The sequence below is a fragment of the Equus przewalskii genome, chromosome 20 (genome assembly GCF_037783145.1).
Source record: "Equus przewalskii isolate Varuska chromosome 20, EquPr2, whole genome shotgun sequence".
Taxonomy (NCBI): Eukaryota; Metazoa; Chordata; class Mammalia; order Perissodactyla; family Equidae; genus Equus; species Equus przewalskii.
The window spans coordinates 24,899,273-24,920,263 of record NC_091850.1 but is presented as its reverse complement, the minus strand read 5'-3'; the positions used below and the strand labels follow the sequence as shown (position 1 = coordinate 24,920,263).

Genomic DNA, 20,991 nt, shown 5'->3' with positions numbered 1-20,991 from the left:
AGTGAAAAACTGATATTTTCCCTTATTTTTTAGGATAAGAGTCATTATAGAATTATTCAATCCTCATTGTGCATATTGTCTCAAGTAAGAGAAACAATTCTAGAACCCCATTTTCACTGCAGTAAGCTTATTGCAGAAATCATGTTCTGTAGGAGAAAATTAACAGTAGGTTCAGAATTTGTTTTGATTCAGGATAGCAGACTCAAGGTCACTGTTTTTATTCAAAAAACTATAATTTGACACCTACTCACAACCACAGGTACAAATAATACCATGGCTGAATCTCTAAAATTTTGTGTTGAGTGAAAGAAACCAAACACATAAGAGTCATGCCATGTGATTCCTTTAACTGATGTTAAAGAGCAAGAAGAGTGATTAACTGGAAAGAGAAAAGAAGGAACTTTTTAGGTTTACGGAAATTTTCTATATTAGGGGTTATTTACATGAGGGTATCCATTTGTCAAAATCAAATAGCACACTTATCTGTGTTTACTATATATAACTATACATCTTTTATTGTATATATTTACTATATATAATTATTGATCATGATTGTTTTACCATATATAATTTACTATATTTAACTATTTTTTGGACAAGTTAAATGCCTTGGTACTACAGCATTAGGTAGCAGGTTAAATGAGTAAATTTAGAAAATAGAACAAACTCCACATACTCAGATAATTCCCATCCTTTTTAAGCTTGCTGAATTTCATAAGGATCCTTGGAATCAGTGTGTACCCACATATTACGGAAACTGAAATGCCTTAGCTACTATGTACAGTGACAACCCCTCTCCTGTCCCTCAGCTTCTTGCCGATAATCAGAGATGCTAACATCTGTACCATTATGTACAGGTCTCACTGGCAATGGTTAAATATTTTACTCAAGATTATCTGGTTAACTATTTTAAGTTGTGATCAGCATCTCATTACAGCTATGCACGACTATTTTGAGCAACTAAAGTGCTTGGGGAGATTGGGTATTCTGTTGAATTAAAGGATTTTTATTAATAGAGAGTTCCCCAGAAAGCATTTGGTTTCAACTGTTTTAGTCAATAATCTTCACTAAGTAGAGTGTAATGAAAGTAATTAAGTCCTCCTTTGATTATTTAAAACCTTGCATTGTATCCAGACCATTCCTATAAGGAATTAGAGTTATGGGCACCACAATCAAACAAGACTGAAAATATAGAAGGAATTGAGTTTCTGTCACTACAAGACATAATCTGAAAGATGCTCTGTTTTTGAAATAGCACATCTCTAGTTTTTTGTTTGTTTGCTTTTTTCAGGGCAGAACAGAATGGGTAATTTAGTTTGAAATAGAGATGTTTTTTTCTAAAGAATAAAAAAGAACAAATATTACATTTTTAAGAAGTTTTGAACCTGGCACTTACAAATTTAATCAAAAGCTAATTTTTGATATGATTATGCAAAAAGAATCCCATTTTGTGAGTAGAGGAATACACATGCAGGGTACAGTTCTCACCAACCTAGCTTTGTGAATGGGTATCAGACATGTTAGAATACAAGAGATTCTATCCACTTGGTACTTCTAGGGGTATTGGAGATGACCTATTAGCAAGGGTATGGATCAAAGCAGGAGGACACCTCTTGAGTAATGTTTATGAAAGTGTGGCAGGAGTGATATAGGTCTAACAGGGCATAGCTGAGAATGATTCCAGGCTAATGGAAACTCAATGAAATAGGAAGCACAGGGGAGAGAGACTGTAAGCCGTGAATACGTCCTATAGCAGAGAAGGAAAGGGAAAGCGGAAGGGCAGTTTGGATAGTGCAGGATTTGCAGAAGTCAGCGTGTTTTAGCCAGCACACACGTTTGTACATTTACAGCAGGAGCTATGTAATCATTTAGAAATTGTACGAGGTTTTCCTACTTACTTGAACTGATTTGTGTTACTGCAAGAGTTTATTATTTTTACTACCAGCGGCAAATTCTCTAGTCTTAATGCTTAAAATTGTGATTTTGAGAGAGCAGTTGGCATAGTACACGGGGATTAATCTCATGGGTAATTCTCAAAGGTCCATGTATACATTAAAATAATATATTTAGTCTTGGGGGACTCTGACTAGCAATCATGAGGGAGGAAAGGGAAGAGGGGAATGCTTTAGGATAGAGAGTTCTTTGTCAACTGAGGGCCAAACATCATCCTAAGTCAGACAAATGATGATCCATCCAACCTTTTATTCCCTTTGAGAGTGGCATTATTGGACGTTTTTAGAAGAGCACAGTAGCATATCACCTTCAGTGGAATATTTAACAACCAATAGGCCACGGCACAACCCAATGAGAATGGATGCCAACCACCATGCCAGGGATTAACTAGTTAGTGGCTGGGTCCTGGGAAGGTCTAGGTATTCCTGGGGAAGGGATCCGGACAGCAGGGTAAGGGTCACTAAGAGAGCTCTAGGTAGCAACTGCTTACCAAACATTATTGATGCATTTCAGTAGTTGAGTTTTTTATCACTTTCTGTGGGGATTTTGCTGATGAACTACAGATAAGCCATGCTTACACCACTAACTTTCCTGAAATCACTCATTATGAATTGACAGCCCATTGGTGTTTCTCAGGCCTTCTCAAACTTGTGAATATTTTTGACCTAAACAAAGCTCTTTTGTAATAAATTTCACAGATTATTTAACCATTGAATAAAGGACTTCTTCCTGGTAATTTGCTCTAAAAACTATCCTTCAAGGTTCAAATAGTTTTATTTCAGTTCTAAATCTTTTTCTTAACATTCTAGATGTATTGCTTAGGTCTGTATTCCCCTCAGCTATTGCCATCAAGACTTTTCTCATATTCCCTCTTTTGTCAACTTGTGAATGACCTTATTCGTGTAGGCATGATGTATATCTCCCTTCCCACATCCCACACTCGTATCTCAGGTTTGGAGGAGCACAGAGGGAAAACCCTGACGCCAACATTCCTATATGACATTCAGAAAAGATTGGAAAAGCTGAAGGGAGGAAGCAAGGAGTAAGAGGAGAAAAACATTAGATCCAAGGTCTGGGGTCAGTTTTCTATGGGATTTGAGATCTGCTATCTTATTATAAATATTTTACTTTTCAATGTATTCCAGACTACACAGAAATGGTATGGATTTTACTCATCTTAGCTCTGCTTTTATGTTAACTTCAAATTGACTATTTAGATAAGAAGTCAGTGAACTATGGCTGATGGGCTAAAACTGACCTGCTGCCTGTTTTCATAAATAAAGTTCAAATGGAACACAGCCGTGCTCATTTGTTTATACACTGTCTACGGGAGCTTTGATGCTACATTGCAAGAGTTGAGTAGTTGCAACATAGACTGCATGGCTTACAAAGCCTAAAATATTTACCATCTGGACCTTTACTGAAAAAACTTACAGAAACATGATCTAGACTGTTCAAAATGATGGCCTTCAAGAGCTATTAAGAGGCAAGAGAATACATATGATTAAGCAGTATATTCAAGATTTGATCATAATCTAATGATACTTAAATATCAGAATTTATGAATTTGAATGAGTATTGGACTTGGGAATGTTGCCACTGTTTAAATCATTTTCAATCTTCTCTTTTGAAATTACCTTTGGAACCATTTGATGGACCCTGAAGAAAATTTGTTAGATCATCTCTAGTCATCCCCCTGACATAGTATCTTAATATTTTATTTTAATAAATTATATTGAAAATCTTTTTAATCCATCATTCCTTTTCAATTGCTTATTTTGATTATAGGTTTATGCATATTAATAGCCAATTTCTAAAAGTAGCTGCCTACTCGTCCTTTTCTTCCTCCTCTTCTCTCCTCCTCTTGCTTTGTAGCAGTGTGGGGACTTGGGCACCAATACTTGATGAGCAAATGAACCAGGTAACTGGTCAAGATGATTATAGTTTGACAGCTATAATTTCACACATAAATAGCTTGGTAATTGGTAGCATAACACCCCCGTCTCCCCATGCTTAAAATAAGGTGGGACTTCTCTATCATGGCTTTTATTGGTAGTCAGTTGGAATAACTCTATTTAGTCAAGTCGTTTTTAATAGAGGCTGAACATTTTCCAAAAGTACATTACCACTGTCACAGCGGAATTTATTCTTGCAGTCAATCTCTTCGATTTTGCAGAGCTTGGACGGAATGCATGGTCGAAAGGTCATCAGGGGCTCCGAACATGGTTGTCCCCCAAACTGACTGGGCTGCAAAATGGATCTAACCTTAAACTGAAGGGAAAGGAGAGAAAGGTGAGTCACGGTCAAAGCCAAAACATATCTGAGAAAACTTGGCTTCTCAATCACAGTAGTGATTTTTCCTAAGTGGTGTTTCCTAAATTAACTAATGACTTTTCCAATTCCATTATTGTGTGTGCTTACGGAAGTCATCACTTCTCTGAGCCTCAGTTTTCCAAACTGTACACTAAAGAAGTGGGGTAAAAAGGATTTCTAAGACTTCTAACTCTGAAATCATATGAAAATAAATAGAATCAAAATTAAATGCAGAAATATTTACTGAGAGTGTCCGAGTACAGTAAATTCTTCCAGGTAATAACAATGGCTCTTCTATATCTCAAGGAGAGTGTGAAGTGATAAATGTGAAAGGATGTGGGGGTTCTTTTGCATAAGGAAGTCACCATGGAAACCAAGGTCGACACATTCTTAACAGCTGAAAAGAGTGAATAGTAAAAGAGTCAGGGAATGATAGAAATATGATAGGATTAAAAAGTGCTGACTTTAAAATCAGAAAAATCTAAGTTCAAAATGTAGCTCCTCAGTGCTATATTCTTGGGCAGATTGCTTAACACCTAACGAGCTATGACATCCTGACCTGAAAAATGGGTAGAAAAACACAATGTGATGTGAAGTTTGAATCAGGTGATGTATGTAAAGGGCCTACAAAAATTTCCCTCAGAGATGGAGTGCTCCACAAATAAGTTTCTTTTTCTTCCCTGATGTGAGAATTCTCATCACCTGCCCTGACTGGAGTCCACATGGGCCACCGCCCTTACAGGAATGAACTTGAGGTGGGTAAATAGTGCAGCTGGGAACAGTAAACAAATTGAGGGACTTTCCCCCAGGGAGAGGGCAACTGGAGGAAGGGCCAGGAGTCAGGCTGTGGATTGACATCCCTCATTTCCATCCGATTTTAAAGCTTGGACTGAAATCTCCATTGTCTAGCCCTTGCTTGTGCTTTCTCAGCTCTCAGAGAGCACAGGCAGTGGAACTCAGAGCTGGGCAGGTGCAATACCAGTACTGGGGACAGAATTTCCTTTTGTTGGTTGCAGGACAGGAAAACATGTAAAATGAATCCTCCCCCACAACTCTCCAAAATTGTTAAACGGAATTTTCTCTCAATGGAAGCTAGGACAGTTTGTTTTCAGAAATTGAAGAAATTCAGCATTTCTGTGATTATTGAGCCTGTCAGGGAACAAAAGCCATTTTATTGTGATTCAGATTTCCTGAATATGCCCATATGGCCCTTACCTGTTTTTCAACACAAGGATCACAATCTGACCAAGGTCCGTAATCTCCCAGGAGGCAGTTGATAGGACAAGTTTGCCAGTTACATTCTCTAGTCTCCTGCTTGGTGCAAAGCTGGTCACAAGAGTTATCCAGATAGTACTGATCTATTACTATTTGTCTATAACAGTAAGGAAAAAACTACTTAGAATGAGTGAATTCACTGGGACTCCAGCCCCATAGGAAAAATATTGTCGAGAATTAACTACAGTGAATAAAAGAAAAGAAGGTTTTCATGGAAAATCAGGCAGGTTGGCATGTGTGCAGTTCTTACCACTCAGCAGAACTCAGGATTGGGTGCATAATTTGTGGGGCCCAGTGCAAAATGAAAACGGGGGGCGTCTTACTCAAAAATTATTAAGAATTTCTAGACAGTGATGGCAGAGCGTTAAGCCAAGCGCAGAGCTCTTCTAGGTGTGGGGTCCTGTGCTACTGACAGGTCACACATCCATGAAGCTGGCCCTGATGGAATTCCTGGAAGGGACTGGATAGGAAAGAAAAGAGAAGAAAGTTCCTGCAAATTGCTTAAAAGATGATAACACAATGTGATAAGTATAATGATTGAGATGGAGTCAGAGTGCTGTGGGGCCAAAGATTCAAACAGAATATGACATGAGAGATAGATCTTGAAAAATTCATATGAATTCTTCAGGCAACAAAGGAAAGGCTATGTGGAGGGGACAGCATATGCAACAGTTGAAGATGGAGGAGCCTGACGTGTCCATGGAGGAGCTTGTGCGCTGGGCCTGAGAAGTGCGTGGTTGAGAGGGACTGGATATTTGTTGCACTTTATTTGGTAGGCAGTAGAGAGCTACTGAGGGACTCTTGAGTAGGGGAGTATTATAAACAAACCTGTTTTTACATACTTAGTGGATGGTTTATTGGGGAAGTCAGTGGGTGATTTTAACGAGACTCACACTACATAGGCAAAAATAGTTTTCTAAAATAGGTCTCTAAAAAGTGCTATAATGGTTAAAACACATTAAATATATGTCTTTCTCCCCCATGTCATGTGAGCATCTCCATGGACCAGAAACATCTAACAGATTTAAAGAAACCGATTTAAAGAAATGTGGGGGACAAGTAGTCTGAATTGGTGAAAAGACTGAATTATTAAATGCCATCAAGTAAACATAGTTTTCTTGCCTTCTTGTGCATGCCAACAATCAAGCTAATAGCTAACAGTGCCACTCAATTGAGGTTCCGTTAGACTCGGTTTAATAAGTAGAAAATTCTCTATAATGAACTCACTAACTGCACGCAAGCAGAGTTATATGCTGATTGAAAAAAAGCTTGAGTGGTGAGTCTAAGTAAGTTAAATAGTCAACTGAAGATATTACACAGATTCCTAATTAAGTTTTTTTGAAACTCTTCAATTTTATGGAGAGAACAAAAGTAGACTTCATTTCAACCTTATATGGAAAAGACCTCAAATTCCATCCAAATTCACGAGTTCTCACTTTAAGATATTGTTTTTTTTCCCATTGCTTAGTGTGGCATTTTTGATATTGCTAACTCTGTCCTCCAGGGTACCCAGGGCACAAAGGAAAGCTACATAGCTCACACTCACCTCCATCTGCTCTGGGTTCCAGAATTGCAGGTCTTTGAGCAGCTAGACCACTGAGTCCATGGGTAATGATCACAGAAACAGGCCTGGCTCTTGTCAATCAGAGCACTCAGCAGGATGAAATACAGGATGGAGTGTCTGGCCATGCCTTGAGAGCCCCCAGGCCCTGAGGAGGAAGGATGTAATACATATCCAACCTTATCGGGGTAAAACTTTACAAGTTATTTTCAATTACAGACTCGAATATGATCTTAGAAAACATCAGCATCTCCCTGCCTTCCTTAAGGCAAGTTAACACCTATAAATTCACATGCTCATGAGTACAAATCCTATTTCTTAGGGTGGGTATTCCCATAGTTACAACCTCCAGGACTAGTAAATTTCTCTGAACTGTTAGTGATAGACTGTAAGACAAAATATGTAGTATATGTTTGTATCCTATTTCATTCCAAAATGGAAATTCTTATATAATCTTATACTTTTCAAAACAGCTGCTCATTTTCTGTGGGTAGTACCCTCAAGTACCTTTCAACTTTGATACTTTTCCGGGACTGAGGAAGGAGTTTGGACCATTCCTCTGGAAGCTTTATTTAGCTTCCCGGCATCCTGGAAACCCGCTAAAGAGAGAGTTCACTGTCCAACTGTCTCTACGTATAGGGTCACAGAAATCAGAGCTGGAATGGATCTTTGAAGCTTCCAGGTTAAGCTCCCTCATTTTATGGATGATGAAACTGAGGCTTAGGGAGGTGCGGGAATGGTGAGGCTACATGCCAAGTAAGAGCCGAAGACTCCACATTCTTGGATGAGGTGCGTGGCTGCATTGAATTTCTAATAACACCAATAATTGTGTTACTGGCTCATCTGGATGCCTAGAGCTCCACCACCCAGGCCACAACAGCGTTTATCCAGCTGTGGCTGCACGCTGGAGAAAACTTTGACCAGTGATTTCCAACGGTGTGCTGTGGAACCTTGAGGATCTGTGAATTATTGAAAGGAATTTTCAAAACCATCTCTGCCTCCCAATATTGTTATTTTGATCTTTACATCTCTAACAAAATATGCAACATGACTAGATAATATAGAAAATGCTGCTGTAATTAATATTTAATTTTTATTTAAAGAAGTAAAATGCCATTCATCTAATTTCTCTATGTCTCAGTTTTATTATCTATAAAATAGGAATAATACTTTTACCTTCTTCATAAGGCTTTTGTTAGGATTCAGTGAGAAAATTCATGTAAAGTGCTTAGAATAACCATTGGCATAAAATCATACCTCAATAAATATTAGCTTTCAAATTAGCAATAACACTTAAAAGTGTTACAAATTTAATTGTAGCTGTTAGTCATGCATTTTTCAAAATTAAGGGCTCCTCAAATTACAACAAGCATCACGTGAAGATAGAAAATATATTTTGATGTTAAGTAAGGTTATTCATATTCAAAGTGATTTAGAAATATGTCCTTAGTCGCTTTTCATCTCACAAATAAAATAGGATCTCCGACCATCTTATCTGAAATTGTAATTCCCACCAGTTTCCTATCTCCTTCACTGCTTTATTTTTCTGTTATATATCTCCCCCTAATGTATAAACTAAGTTTAAATAAATAGCTCCTCTTTCTTTTCTCTTCTTTCACTAGAATGTAAACACCATGGCAGTTAATCTTTTTTTGTCCATTTTGTTTATTTCAGCATTTAGGAGAATGAGAGCAAGCATCGTATATAATGAATAAGTATTGTTGAACTGGTGGAGTGTAGGACAATGTTTAGAAATGGGTTTTAATGAAATCTGAATAGTGTAATTTGGGTCCATAATTATGGCCACTTCTGTAATACTATTTTTTTTTTTTAAGGATTGGCACAACTGTTGCCAATCTTTTTTTTCTTTTTTCTGCTTTATCTCCCCAAACCGCCCCCCGTATGCAGTTGTATATCTTAGCTGCAGGTCCTTCTAGTTGTGGGATGTGGGACGCCGCCGCAATGTGGCCTGACGAGCGGTGCCATGTCTGCGCCCAGGATCCGAACCCTGGGCCACTGCAGCGGAGCACGCGAAATTAACCACTCAGCCACGGAGCCGGCCCTGTAATACTATTCTTAAAATTTCTGTCAGATTAAGGATATTTTCTAGACTTTTGGGAAATGAACTCATCTGTTCAATTGTTATGCATCATTTTAGCAAGAGTGATAGTTTGCAGTATAGCTGGTTTAGCTTTAGTTAGTTGTAATAGTTGATTGAAATAAAAAACTAGGCCTCTTGAGATACAGCTTTACTTTTAAAACACTTGTAATTTGTTTAGTCAGTACACTTCTTATTTATTTGATAACATTTGTTGTGTTCTAAAATATACAGTGGACCGGCCCAGTGGCGCAGCAGTTAAGATTGCACGTTCCACTTCTCGGCAGCCCAGGGTTCTCCGGTTCGGATCCCAGGTGCGGACATGGCACCGCTTGGCAAGCACCATGCTGTGGTAGGCATCCCACATATAAAGTAGAGGAAGATGGGCATGGATGTTAGCTCAGGGCAAGTCTTCCTCAGCAAAAAAGAGGAGGATTGGCAGTAGTTAGCTCAGGGCTAATCTTCCTCAAAAAAAAGAAAAAAATATATAGAAATCTATGATGAAGAAAATTAAGATGGCTTATAATGTAACCAACCAGAAAACTTCTATTGACATTCAAAAAATACAAATAATGTTCCCATATTTGGAAATTTTAAACAGAACAGAAAGAAAAACATAAGGCCTGAGTTCTCTTCTACCTGTAGCCAGAACCTCTCCCCACACATAATCACTGTTTTCTCTTTTTATAGGTAACCAAAAGAGGGAAAATTCTCCCATACATCACCTTACACACACACATGCATGCATGTGGTTTAAATACATACACGAAAAAGAGGAACCATGATGTATGCTATTCTGTACTTTGCTTTCTTCTCTTCAGAGTATACATTGAAGATCTTTCCATATTAATATATGCATATCTACTTTATTCTTTTTAATGGCTGCATAATTTTAGACCATATGGATGTATCATATTGGATTTAACCATTATCCTATTTGCAGACATTTAGTATAGACACACACTGCAATAAACATCTTTGTATTACATCCTAGCATACTTTTGTATTATATCCATTGGACCAACGGGTGTATTCCTAACAATAGAATGGCTCAGTCAAATGATATGAAATTTAAGATATTGATAGATATGCCAAATTGCCCTAACGAATGTCTCAGAGGGTGAGTTTCTGATCATATTTTAATGTGGTCATTTATGTTTCTCAGTTGTGATGAAAGGATATTTCAGTAAAAAAAAAAAAAAAAACTGGATTCATCATTTTATAAATCTTCACTCAAGCCAAGAGTTTGAAATCGGATATAAGAACTGTTTCTCCAATATGCTCAGAAATTAGAACATTTCTTCTTAATAAATCAGTAAGCTTTCTGAACTCTCCTACAAGCTCAGAGAAAAATGCTAGAATAAAAGTGACCAAATCCGTTGACATATGGCTGAATGTGTCCTTCAATTTAAAATGGAATCAACACACGTTTGAGTATCTATTGTGTGCTGCTAGGCGTTGAGTGAAATACAAAGAAATAGAATCCATTATCACTGTCTGCAGAGGGTAGACGGCAACTGAAGATGCTTCTCAGGCTTTTTATCCAAACTTTCTTATCCAACTCATAGACAAGCTACTACAGCCCTAGGCTATTTCAATCATAAAAATCAGAGGCTCCTTTAAAGATTGCTGAGCTTGCCTACTGATTTTAGTTCACTGATAAGTAACTTACCTTTCCTGGTTTTCCTCAACAGCATAGAACCACAGGACATTGGGACAAGACTGTCCAGACAAAATTTAGGCAGTGATCAGACAGAATAGTGTGAGTCCTAATCATCAGACTCAAGTCCAGACTGGGTGGTTTTTCGCTGGCTTCGGGGCCCTTGGGAGCCAAGGCTCCTAGACAATGTGAAGTCTCCCCGTTAACTGCTAGACAGACCACCACCCCATCCCCCCACCTCCAAATTGGGATCTTCTTATACACAAACCACTTCAACAAAGAAACCTAAACAGAGGGGTTTTTATTGTGGTTTATTTATTTGTTTTTTCTTATTAGATTTTAAACAGATAGCTATCTTCCAGAATAATTCCTTCAATTGTAGGCAAAACAGATTCTTAGAGCATTTTGTGGAATCAGCATGTAAATGAATGGGAGAAGTTGAATTACCAGAGATTACCAGTTCTCAGTTCTCAGCAGACACTATCTGTTTTAACTTCCAAAGCTTGGAAAGTATATGTGGTTTTTATTCCAATTCTCATCAAAAACTGCAAGGACAGAATTCTTATACAATATCCTGATCTCTTCTTTGACTATAACTGTTTTGAGGCAATTTGGAAAATGCTATAAATTAAGACGATAACATCAAAGCTTCTTATTTTAGGAGATGCTAATAAAAGAGCTAACTGGTACCTTTTCCTTTTATAACATTTTATTGTTATGAGGAAAAATTGTTTTATGTTAAAAGGATAATTTTCACTCAAATAAAGATAATTACTTCTCTATTTTTTTAATTTCCATGGCCCAGCATATAATATCAAATGGTTCCTTATTTATTCATTTCCAACATCTCTAGGCATTTTGGAGACATCTGAAATTACATGTGGGCATTCGACCCATTACCAAACAAACATGGAACAAAAGAATGTTCAGTGAATAGAGGAAGAAAGGAAAAACCTTCCACTGCAGTATCATGATAGAAGAGCAGCAATTCTGCAGTTTTTTTATATTTGCCATTCCCTCTTGAACTCTAAAAATCAGTGGGCCCATTGAAGATGGCTTTGTGAGCATTTAGAGAATTCTAGCATAGAGTGAAGTCCATCTTATTCTGACCTGTCACGTTTAGAAGTACTTGAGTCACATGAAAGATTCGTCCATAAAGCAGTTCGGCACATCTTACCCGACAGGTTCAGAGGATGCTCTAGTTTGCCCCCAACTGCAGGTTCTTCCTTTTCGTCTCCTTGTAAATGTCTCGAATCCCTTATTTCTTATTGTTTTCTTTTGTGCATGCCCCAGAGGCTCAAGAAATGATATTTACCGTTGCTAGGACAGGCTGGGGAGCCCAGGCACATGACTGGTCCTTTGGCTAAAGGTTATGTTTGCTTTACTTCTAACTGTAGTTTAGCTCATAGAAAAACTTGATCTTAACAGGGTAGCTCTCTGGCAGGATATTTCTTTAAAAGACATAAACCTTTGGTTCTTTTGAGATTTTAGCAAAGTAGTTATTTCTTCTTTTAAAAGAAAGACAAAGAAATGGCTATAATCTGAGTTATGTATTTTAATGCAAGAAAGAGTAAGTTTGTTGGAAACACAATCTACAATTCTGAAATATTAAGGTTACAAATGAAATCATGATGTCACTCACCTTTAAACAGAGTTTGTGGTGTCCGGAGAGCTAATCTGCAAATAGCTGTGGAAACAATAGGTATTCACAATGAAAAGAGTTTATATGAAAATCCAAACAAACTTTCTTTCGCTATTGCTAGCTAACACAAGACAATGCCATTATGTCCCAGAGACCCAACACCACCTAGAGTGTTGTCAAAACAAACGTTCTGTGGAAACTCTGGACTTTGCAAATGATTACTTCAATCAGCAGTAATCCTGAAACTCTGAGCAAGATTTTACACAGGGGCCTGAATTTTCAATGATTTTCCCGTTCAAGAGCTATTGCAATACATATTGCTGTTGCAGGGAAAGAAATCTCTGACTCTATTTTTAAAAACCCTTTAGAATAAATTGCTTAAAATTGCCTTCCCCTTTAGGAATGCGTCCATTTAATTGAAATATGTACAGATTCTTACTTTTTTCTGATTCTAGAATATTTATTGAGGAACATTTAGAAAATATGGAAAAGCGTGAAAAGGAAAATTAAAATCATTTTTCATAAACAGACAAAACTGCTATTAATATTTGGAGTAAATACTTTCAGTCATATAACATATATATGTGTGTCTCTCTAAGTGTACACATGAACACACATACATATGTAATTTTTTAAATGACGTCATACTTTTTCTAAAGATTTCAATGCACAGAATTGATCACATTCCATAGTTTACGGAACTATATCATCATTGGTCTGTGTAAGGTCTTCTTTTACCCTTTCTTCACTATTTCACCCCAAGATCTGGTTTCATTTCTTTTCCCAGATTAGTTACAAGTGTTAATGTATTTGATGATTGTCCTTACATAGGATTACTTAGATATATGTGTATCCTTCAAAAATACAAAGTCTCATTTTCCACGTGTATTTTGGTAACTTACATAAGTGGTATTTTGCTAAAAGTTTTATTTGATTTCTTGCTTTCTTCATTTAACATTATGCTTCTGAGCCTTACTCAGTGTAAATCTACTGCAGCATGCACATTTGGTGTTATCAATGGTATTTTACTTATCCACTCTTATTGTCCACTTTTATTGCCTTCAACTCCCTGCAACTCTAAACACAATATACTCTTTCCTTGTGAACCTGTGAGAAAATTCCTAAAGACTTCCAGGTTGCTTTTAGAAAAATTATACACGTCTATACTCTTACCAGCAGCCTGCAAGGGCTTCTCATTAGTGAGTTCTTACTAGCATTTGTTGTTTGCCAACCTACTGATGTTATATCTGATGTATGTAAAGTGGTATCTCCTGGTTATTTAATCAGCAGGTCTCTGATCAATAGTGCACTTCAGCATCTCTGTATTCTTGCCAGACATTCTGTTTTCCTATCTGTGAATTAACAATTCACATTTTCTGTCTATTTTTCTATTGTGCTTCTTTACTGACTTTTGTTAACTGATTTTCAGGTGTGCCCTATACATTCCAGGTGTTGATGCCTTGTAAGTGTTGGATTTTGCAGATTTCTTCTCTCAGTCTGACACCTATGTATTATTTTTACCTATGGTGTCTTTGATCGAAGAGAAAAATCTTAATTTTAATGTAATCAAATTTGTCTATTTTCCCTTGATAGTTTTTGCTTTGGATAGTTTTTTCTTTTGCTTAAGAAATTACTTTGTTTAAAAAATCTGAAGTCACAGATACGTTCCTAAATTTTCTTCAGTTAGTATTATAGTTTTATATTTCAAAAGGAGTTCTTTAATCCTCTGCATTTATACTGTATTTTTATAAATGATGTAAGGTAGAATAAAGTAAATGAAACTAAAACCAAAAAACTTATTCAATAGATGCATAAAAACATTTAGTAAAACTCAACACTTACTCAAGATAAAAAATTTCTTCAAATTAGGAACAGAAAATAACTTTCTTAATCTGACAGAGTGTCTCCAAAAAACTTGTAGCTTACATCAGAGTTAACAGGAAAATATTGAATCTTTTCTTCATTAGATCAGAAAAGAGATAAGGATGCCTATTATCACCACTTTTATTCAATACTGTGCTGGAGTTCCTATCCAGTGACACAAGGAAAGAAAAGAGATAAAAGCCATGACATTGAAAAGAAAGTAAAGAAAATGATATTACTTGTAGACAATATGATTGTGTATGTGGAAAATTCAGAATAATCTATAGACACGTATTAAAAGTAATAATTTAGTAAAATTACTTGATACAAGTTTATTACAGAAAAAAATGTTTTCATATATCAGCAAAACCAAATAGAACATTTAATCTGGAACATTTCATATAGCAGTGGTCAATCATCTTCTTTATATCTAATGATAATTATGCTTCTATGAAGGGTTCGCAATACAGTTTGAGATTGGCTAATATAGATTTTATGCTAAGGTGAAACAGAACAAAATAGTGCAACAGAAAAAAGACAACTATAGGGATCAGGAATGTGGACACCTACATTTTACCCTTGATTCTGTAATAACCAGCTACATAATCGTCAGCAAGTCGCTTTACTTTGTGGAAACTCTTTCCTCTGGTAAAATAACTATGTTTCACAATTTTTTTCAAAACAGTAGAAAACTTCTTTTAAAAGTATCAATTATATTCTCAGTTTGGAAAACAGCTAAAAAAATATTTCTTAGCTGAAATTTTCACCATGCAGTGGAGAATGATTATCTCAGCGAGTCTAAATATTCTTCGAAGCACAGCTGGGAAACCACTATTCTAAAGTAACACATTTTAACACGCATGGTAGCTACTTGTCCACAACCTGAGTAAGTCAGGAGTCTCACTTACAGTTTCTTTTCTTTCTCCTGTACTGTATGAAGAATTTAGAGACTGGAATTTCAGGCTAAGAAGGAAAGTCGAGTGGTGTGCCACAGACCAGCGCTGAAGACCCTTTGGGGTTGGGTTAGCAGTTTTACGCTTGAGTATCTGAGAAAATAAGTAGAGAAAATATTTGGTGACTGGGCAAGAAAAAACATTTCATTTAAGCATGTTCACTTCTTTTTTCTAGTTGGTTATCTGAGGTCCTAAAATTAAATACATTTTTCCTAAAGTCATTGTGTTTGCAGCTAAGGGCAAATGCTAGAAGACAACCTAGAGAGATGAAAGTCAGGAGCCAAAAGGATGAGCCTACACAGGGTTTTTTGTTTGTTTCTAGAGAGGAAGGTTGGCTCTGAGCTAACATCTGTTGCCAATCTTCCCCTTTTTTTTTCTCCCCAAAGCCTCTGCACATTATGTACATCCTGGTTGTATATCATTCTAGTCCTGCCATGTGGGACGGTGCCACAGCATGGCCTGATGAGCAGGGCTAAGTCCACACCCAGGATCCAAACTGGCGAACCCCAGGCCGCCATGGCAGAGCCTGCAAACTTAACCACTCGGCCGTGGGGCTGACCCCTTACCCAGGGTTGTTAAGCAATGTGGACTATGAGGAGCACAGAGGGTGAGAAAGTTGTGTGCCATGGCACGGCAAAAACAGGTAGAGAGAATTGAATGTGGCATGGAGGAATTCTGAGACGGAGAGCAACTGCCTACGACCCAAGTACTGGAACTGACCTAGCATCTTGTGAGAATCTAGCGTCTTTTCTGTGATGTATTTGGGTCCCCCATCTTGGGTCCTCATGAATGGTTAAATGACATATCCCACTCAGGGTCATTTTCTGGAGCAGCCATTGAGGCAAATGTAGCCTGATGCTGTTACAGGCTCTTAACATCAGCCCTGATATCAGTTCCCCACATTGAACCCAGCGTATATGGGGTTAAAACTAAAACCCACCACCCCCTTTCCTGCTTCTCTAGCTCCACTCACATGTAAATACCTGTTTCTTTAAACTTGGACTCCTTGAGCTTTACAACTAAATGCGAGTCACAAATTGTTAACAGCCCAGGTGGCCTGGAGTTGGAGGCACACTAAAATTTAGCTAATCATGTGTCCTTGAAGTTTGCCAGGAAAGCCACTGTCTCAAGAAGATCAAGGAGCGGGGGCTTCCCAGACCTCAACTCCTGGACTCCCGGCGCTTGAACCCGCCTCAAACAGGAAGACAAGACAATGGCGAAGGACGCCCACCTGCCATCCTCCTATCTCACCATCCCCGCCGCCTGGCTGCCTGCAGCCTCTCAAGGCCAAACGCAGGCTGGTGGAAAAGCACCGAGCTGCACAAGCTACATGTTCCTCCTCCCCTACCCAAAACCCCAAATAAAAATCCCTACCCATTCCTCATCAGGGAGCTAGAAATTTTTGAGGCATGAGCCCTTGCTTTGCTCCCTGTGCCTGGCATAGTAAAACCTTTCCTCTTCCACTCAAGACTCTGTTCTCGTTATTTGGATTGGCATCGTGTTCAGAGACCGAACTTTCGGTTACAATGCCTGTTTTGTAAATAAAGTTTTATTAGAATAAAATCACACAATGAATCATTGTCTGTGGCTACTTTTACAGCCGTCGAGTTGAGTAGTTGCAACAGAGACTGCATAGCCTGCAAAGCCTAAAATGTTTACTGTCTGGCCCTTTACAGAAAACATTTTCTGAACCCTGCAACCCCGAGGGAGAGATTTCTGGTCTGATCGTTACAACCACAGTGTCCAGTTGGTTTTGGGAAGTAGAAGTAGTCTTACATGGGACTGATGAATGGGTGATTGTTCCAGAGCTAGGAATCGAATGCTTGTGTGCAATTATGTTTAGGTCGGCCTCTGTGCAAGAATATGAGCGCTCTCTAAACAATATTTGGATGTGGGCTGCTGAGAAACAAAGCGTACTTCGAAGTTCACCAGCTGAACCGTTTAAGCAACCGAAGCCTTTTGAAAGTGTTGGCTGGTGACATGAAATACCGTTTCACGCAAAATGCTCCATATTTTCATAATGTAGAAAGTTGCTAGTGAGCTTAAATGCAGACTGACCTGTAGAAAAGGCCTTTAATTATAAAGGAACAGAAGAGTGTAGGAGGAAATTAGAGCCAGGACATGAAAAGCTAAGATGGAGCAAGTATCATTTTTCCAGAAGGAGAAGATGTATTTTGTTAAAAATCTTTATTCCTCTCTTAATGATGATAGATTCACAGCCAAGTGGTATTTTTTGCCAAGAAAATGACTCCAAACATAAGATAATGAACAGTGGAGGCTGCTGACTATCTGAAGGATTTTTCATATGCTAAGTATTCACATGCCAACTTACCATTACAGCAAAAATACTCTAATACCTCATTAGAGCCAAGGCTAATGACCCCGGTCTGTTTCACAAACCTTTTAGAGTGTACTTTGTCAGTCAGTGTATGAGCAGATAAAGTGAAATTGCAAATTGAATTATTTCACTTGGAGAATTATAGATTAAAACTCTCAAGAGGACGAAACAGAGGTTTGGACCTCAGGCTACCATGTTCTTTTTCTCTTTTCCTTTGCTACTAAAATTAGTAGAAAGGCTAAATTGACTACATTTAATTTCTTACCATCTACTCATTAACTTCACTCTTTTTCAGTCTGGGTTATAAATACAACCAGGCTACAAGAACTATTCTTTCAATGACCACTAGTACTCTCCTAATTGCCAAAATGAATGACCACTTCTCAATCCACATTTGGCTTCTTGGACACAGTACAAAACATGTGTTTCCTCTCTTTCCTCCTTCTGTGATTCTCTTCCTACTCCCATCTGGAATTCTATGCTCAGCCTCTTACCTTTCATCAGGTGTTATATCTGCTTCCATGGCTTTATCCATCACCTTTGTGTTGATTGCTTCCTAGTCCACAAATCTGCATCCTAATGTTCACTAATAGTATCCAAATAGAAGACCATATCACAGTGATGGCATCCTCTCTCCCCCACTTCCTCTATTTTACTAGATGCGAAATCCTGTAGCTGTTGTCTCTGAAGAGCCTCTTGTCTGTGCACTTCCCATCTTTTCTGTCTCTTCACCATGCCTACAGCTGCAACTTCACTTCCAGACCCAATGAACTCACACCTTGAAGACTGCACAGTGGCTCAACTGGTCTCTGAGCCTTAGTACTCCTTCTGTAATTCCTCCTAAACTACTCTGCCAGATTAGTCATTCCAGAGCTCACCTCCCAGCCCCACAACTCTACTCAAAATCTCAATGTTGTTCTTTTCAGAAGACCACTGAACTAGGAAAGAGCCCTAATATCTAATATCTGAAACCCAAGCCATTTGATCCTACATAACATCTGTAGATATTTTTTTCTCTCCTTCCTTTTGTATACTCCATCATCTAGCCAAATTGGATAACTTGTTATTCTTCAAAATGGCTACAATTTCTCCTGCCATTGTATTTCTTGAAACTTTTTCTTCCTCAATTTCAAATTCTGAAATAGTAGTGTATTTTATATCTGTTCTTCAAGGACCATTCCAATAAACACTTTCACCCTTAAGATCAGATATTGTATGATTCCTCCATCCTTTAAGCTTACATAGTTCTTTTTACCTCTTATGTAGAACCTGATATTGCCAGATATTATGATTACTTGTATGTTGTATTATCACCTACTCTCTATTATTCCATTTAATATATTCAAAGTTCCTTAATGACAGGTCCTGAATAATATTCATATTTATAATTGATTAACTTAGAAGTAAAATAAATGTTGATTGAATTGGGTTGTCTATACACAATGAATTTGCAAGAAAATGGCTGAATTTTACTTTATGCCTTTACATACATGCCCTCAGGTAAAATTCCACTATGTAAGTTCTCACTCATTTGGCATAAGAGGCAATGATCTTTCCTGTAGCAATGTGCTCCAAGAACTGTTTTTATTTACGTATTTGCTGAATTGTTGAGTGATCCATAATGATGATAATAAATTGAATAAGCCCTTGGACGATTCTTTGGAATGAAAAGAAAATGAACCGCTATTTAGGCTCCTAGTCTAAAACTAGTGTAACATAGACATCTATGTAATAGAAATGTAATTTGAGATCTAAAAAAGCAAACCTCTGCAAATTCTTGCCTCTTCTAGGATTATAGAGAAACTTGGATTAGATTTTAATTCAGGGCCTTCTGGGAAAAGGCAACAAAGCTCATTGAAGTCAAATAGATCTTGCCAAACCTCTTGGGTCATCTTTCTAGTTTGCTTCTTGATCTCCAGTTGTCCCGTGCATCTTGACCACTGTTAACAAGGAAATTTTCTGTCTTATTCCATTTGGACTGCTGAAACAAAAATACCATAGGCTGAGTGGCTTATCAAAACAGAAATTTATTCCTTAAAGCTCTGAAGGCCGGAAAGTTCAAGATCAGGGTGCCGGCAGATTCAGTGTCTGATGAGAGCCCCCTTCCTGGTTCATAGGTGGCTATCTATTCTCTATAGTCTCACACAGTGGAAGGGGCAAGAGTGTTCTCTGAGGTCTCTTTTATAAAGGCACTAATCCCATTCATGAGGGCTCCATTCTCATAACCTGATCACCTCCCAAAGGGACCACCTCCAAATACCATCACCCTGGGGATTAGCTTTCAACAAAAGAATTTTACGAGGACACAAACATTCAATCTACAGCATTTTCCTAAAGCTCCAATATGATGAAAATAACAATCTAACACTTGGGTAGCATTTTATGGCTTGCAAAATCCTTTCTAAGTGCCATAGGAGCAATAGTCTCTATTCACCTATACTGATCAATCCATAAATATTCACTGAGCACCCATTACACACCAGACATTATGTTGAGACTTAAAGATAAAAAAAAAAAATAAGTTTGGTTAGTTCTTTTAGGAACTTTAGTTAAAAGATAATGGTAGTTGGATAGAAAAAATGAATGTGAGAAGTACTGAAAATTATAAGAAATCTATCACAGGAATTATAACCTCCCTCGTGCATGCAGTTGCTTATTCTTTTGTCTATTAGGTCATATTCACTATAATTACTGCCATTAACGTTATCCAAAGGCTTTATTCATTCATTCAGCAAAAATTTACTGCAAGGCACTATTGTAGACACTGAAACAGTGAACAAAACCAAAAAAACAATATTCTACCTTCACGGGATTTACAGTCTATTGAGCAGAGGAGAGAGAAAACAAGCAAAATAAATATGCGAATTATATAGGTTTTTAGAAGTATCTATTTAATATTTATTAAAATATTGTATCTTCTAAAAATGCAGGTCATTCTCTCTGCCTCTATTTTCTCCTGCCCCTGTGCTCTTTTGGAGAAAATCTATCCAGTCTTGTCTCAGAAAAGCTAATCCTATAGGACCTGTTGAGTTGGCTGCAGGTCTCATGATTCTGCGTCTTGGACAAGACAGATGCACCAGGATTGCATATGAGTCAATTGAATTTCATGTGTTAAGGTTGGAGATTGGGACTCGGTGACTCTAGTTAGGCATAACAGGAAGTGTACTTAAGTCATATGCAAGGAGAAGCAGAGAAAGCCTTTCTGCAGAGAGAAAGAAGAATGAAGTGGGAACTTGAAGAAATGTGCCGAGAGAGTGTAAAGTAGTCCCTCATGAGGCCCAGCAACACTTTCTCCCCTTGAATTCCTTAAGGTACACGATTGTCTTTTAATAAAT

General features: G+C 37.7%; 1 protein-coding gene across 3 annotated transcripts in view; it reads right to left on the bottom strand.

Moving 5' to 3' along the window:
* Positions 1–12,751, bottom strand: part of C6 (complement C6) — a 62,232-nt gene extending 49,481 nt beyond the window's left edge. The window contains exons 1-4 of one of the 3 annotated variants that reach the window (XM_008537127.2): positions 12,503–12,751; positions 7,088–7,250; positions 5,482–5,638; positions 4,080–4,224 (exon numbers count right to left, since the gene is read on the bottom strand). In XM_008537127.2, coding sequence (XP_008535349.2) covers positions 4,080–4,224; positions 5,482–5,638; positions 7,088–7,230 — 445 coding nt within the window. In that variant the 5' untranslated portion in view covers positions 7,231–7,250; positions 12,503–12,751. Of the gene's footprint in view, positions 1–4,079; positions 4,225–5,481; positions 5,639–7,087; positions 7,251–11,970; positions 12,266–12,502 lie in introns of those variants that run through there. The other 2 variants (XM_008537126.2, XM_070586901.1) reach the window with 2 other exon arrangements.
* Between the last annotated feature and the right edge of the window lie 8,240 nt (positions 12,752–20,991).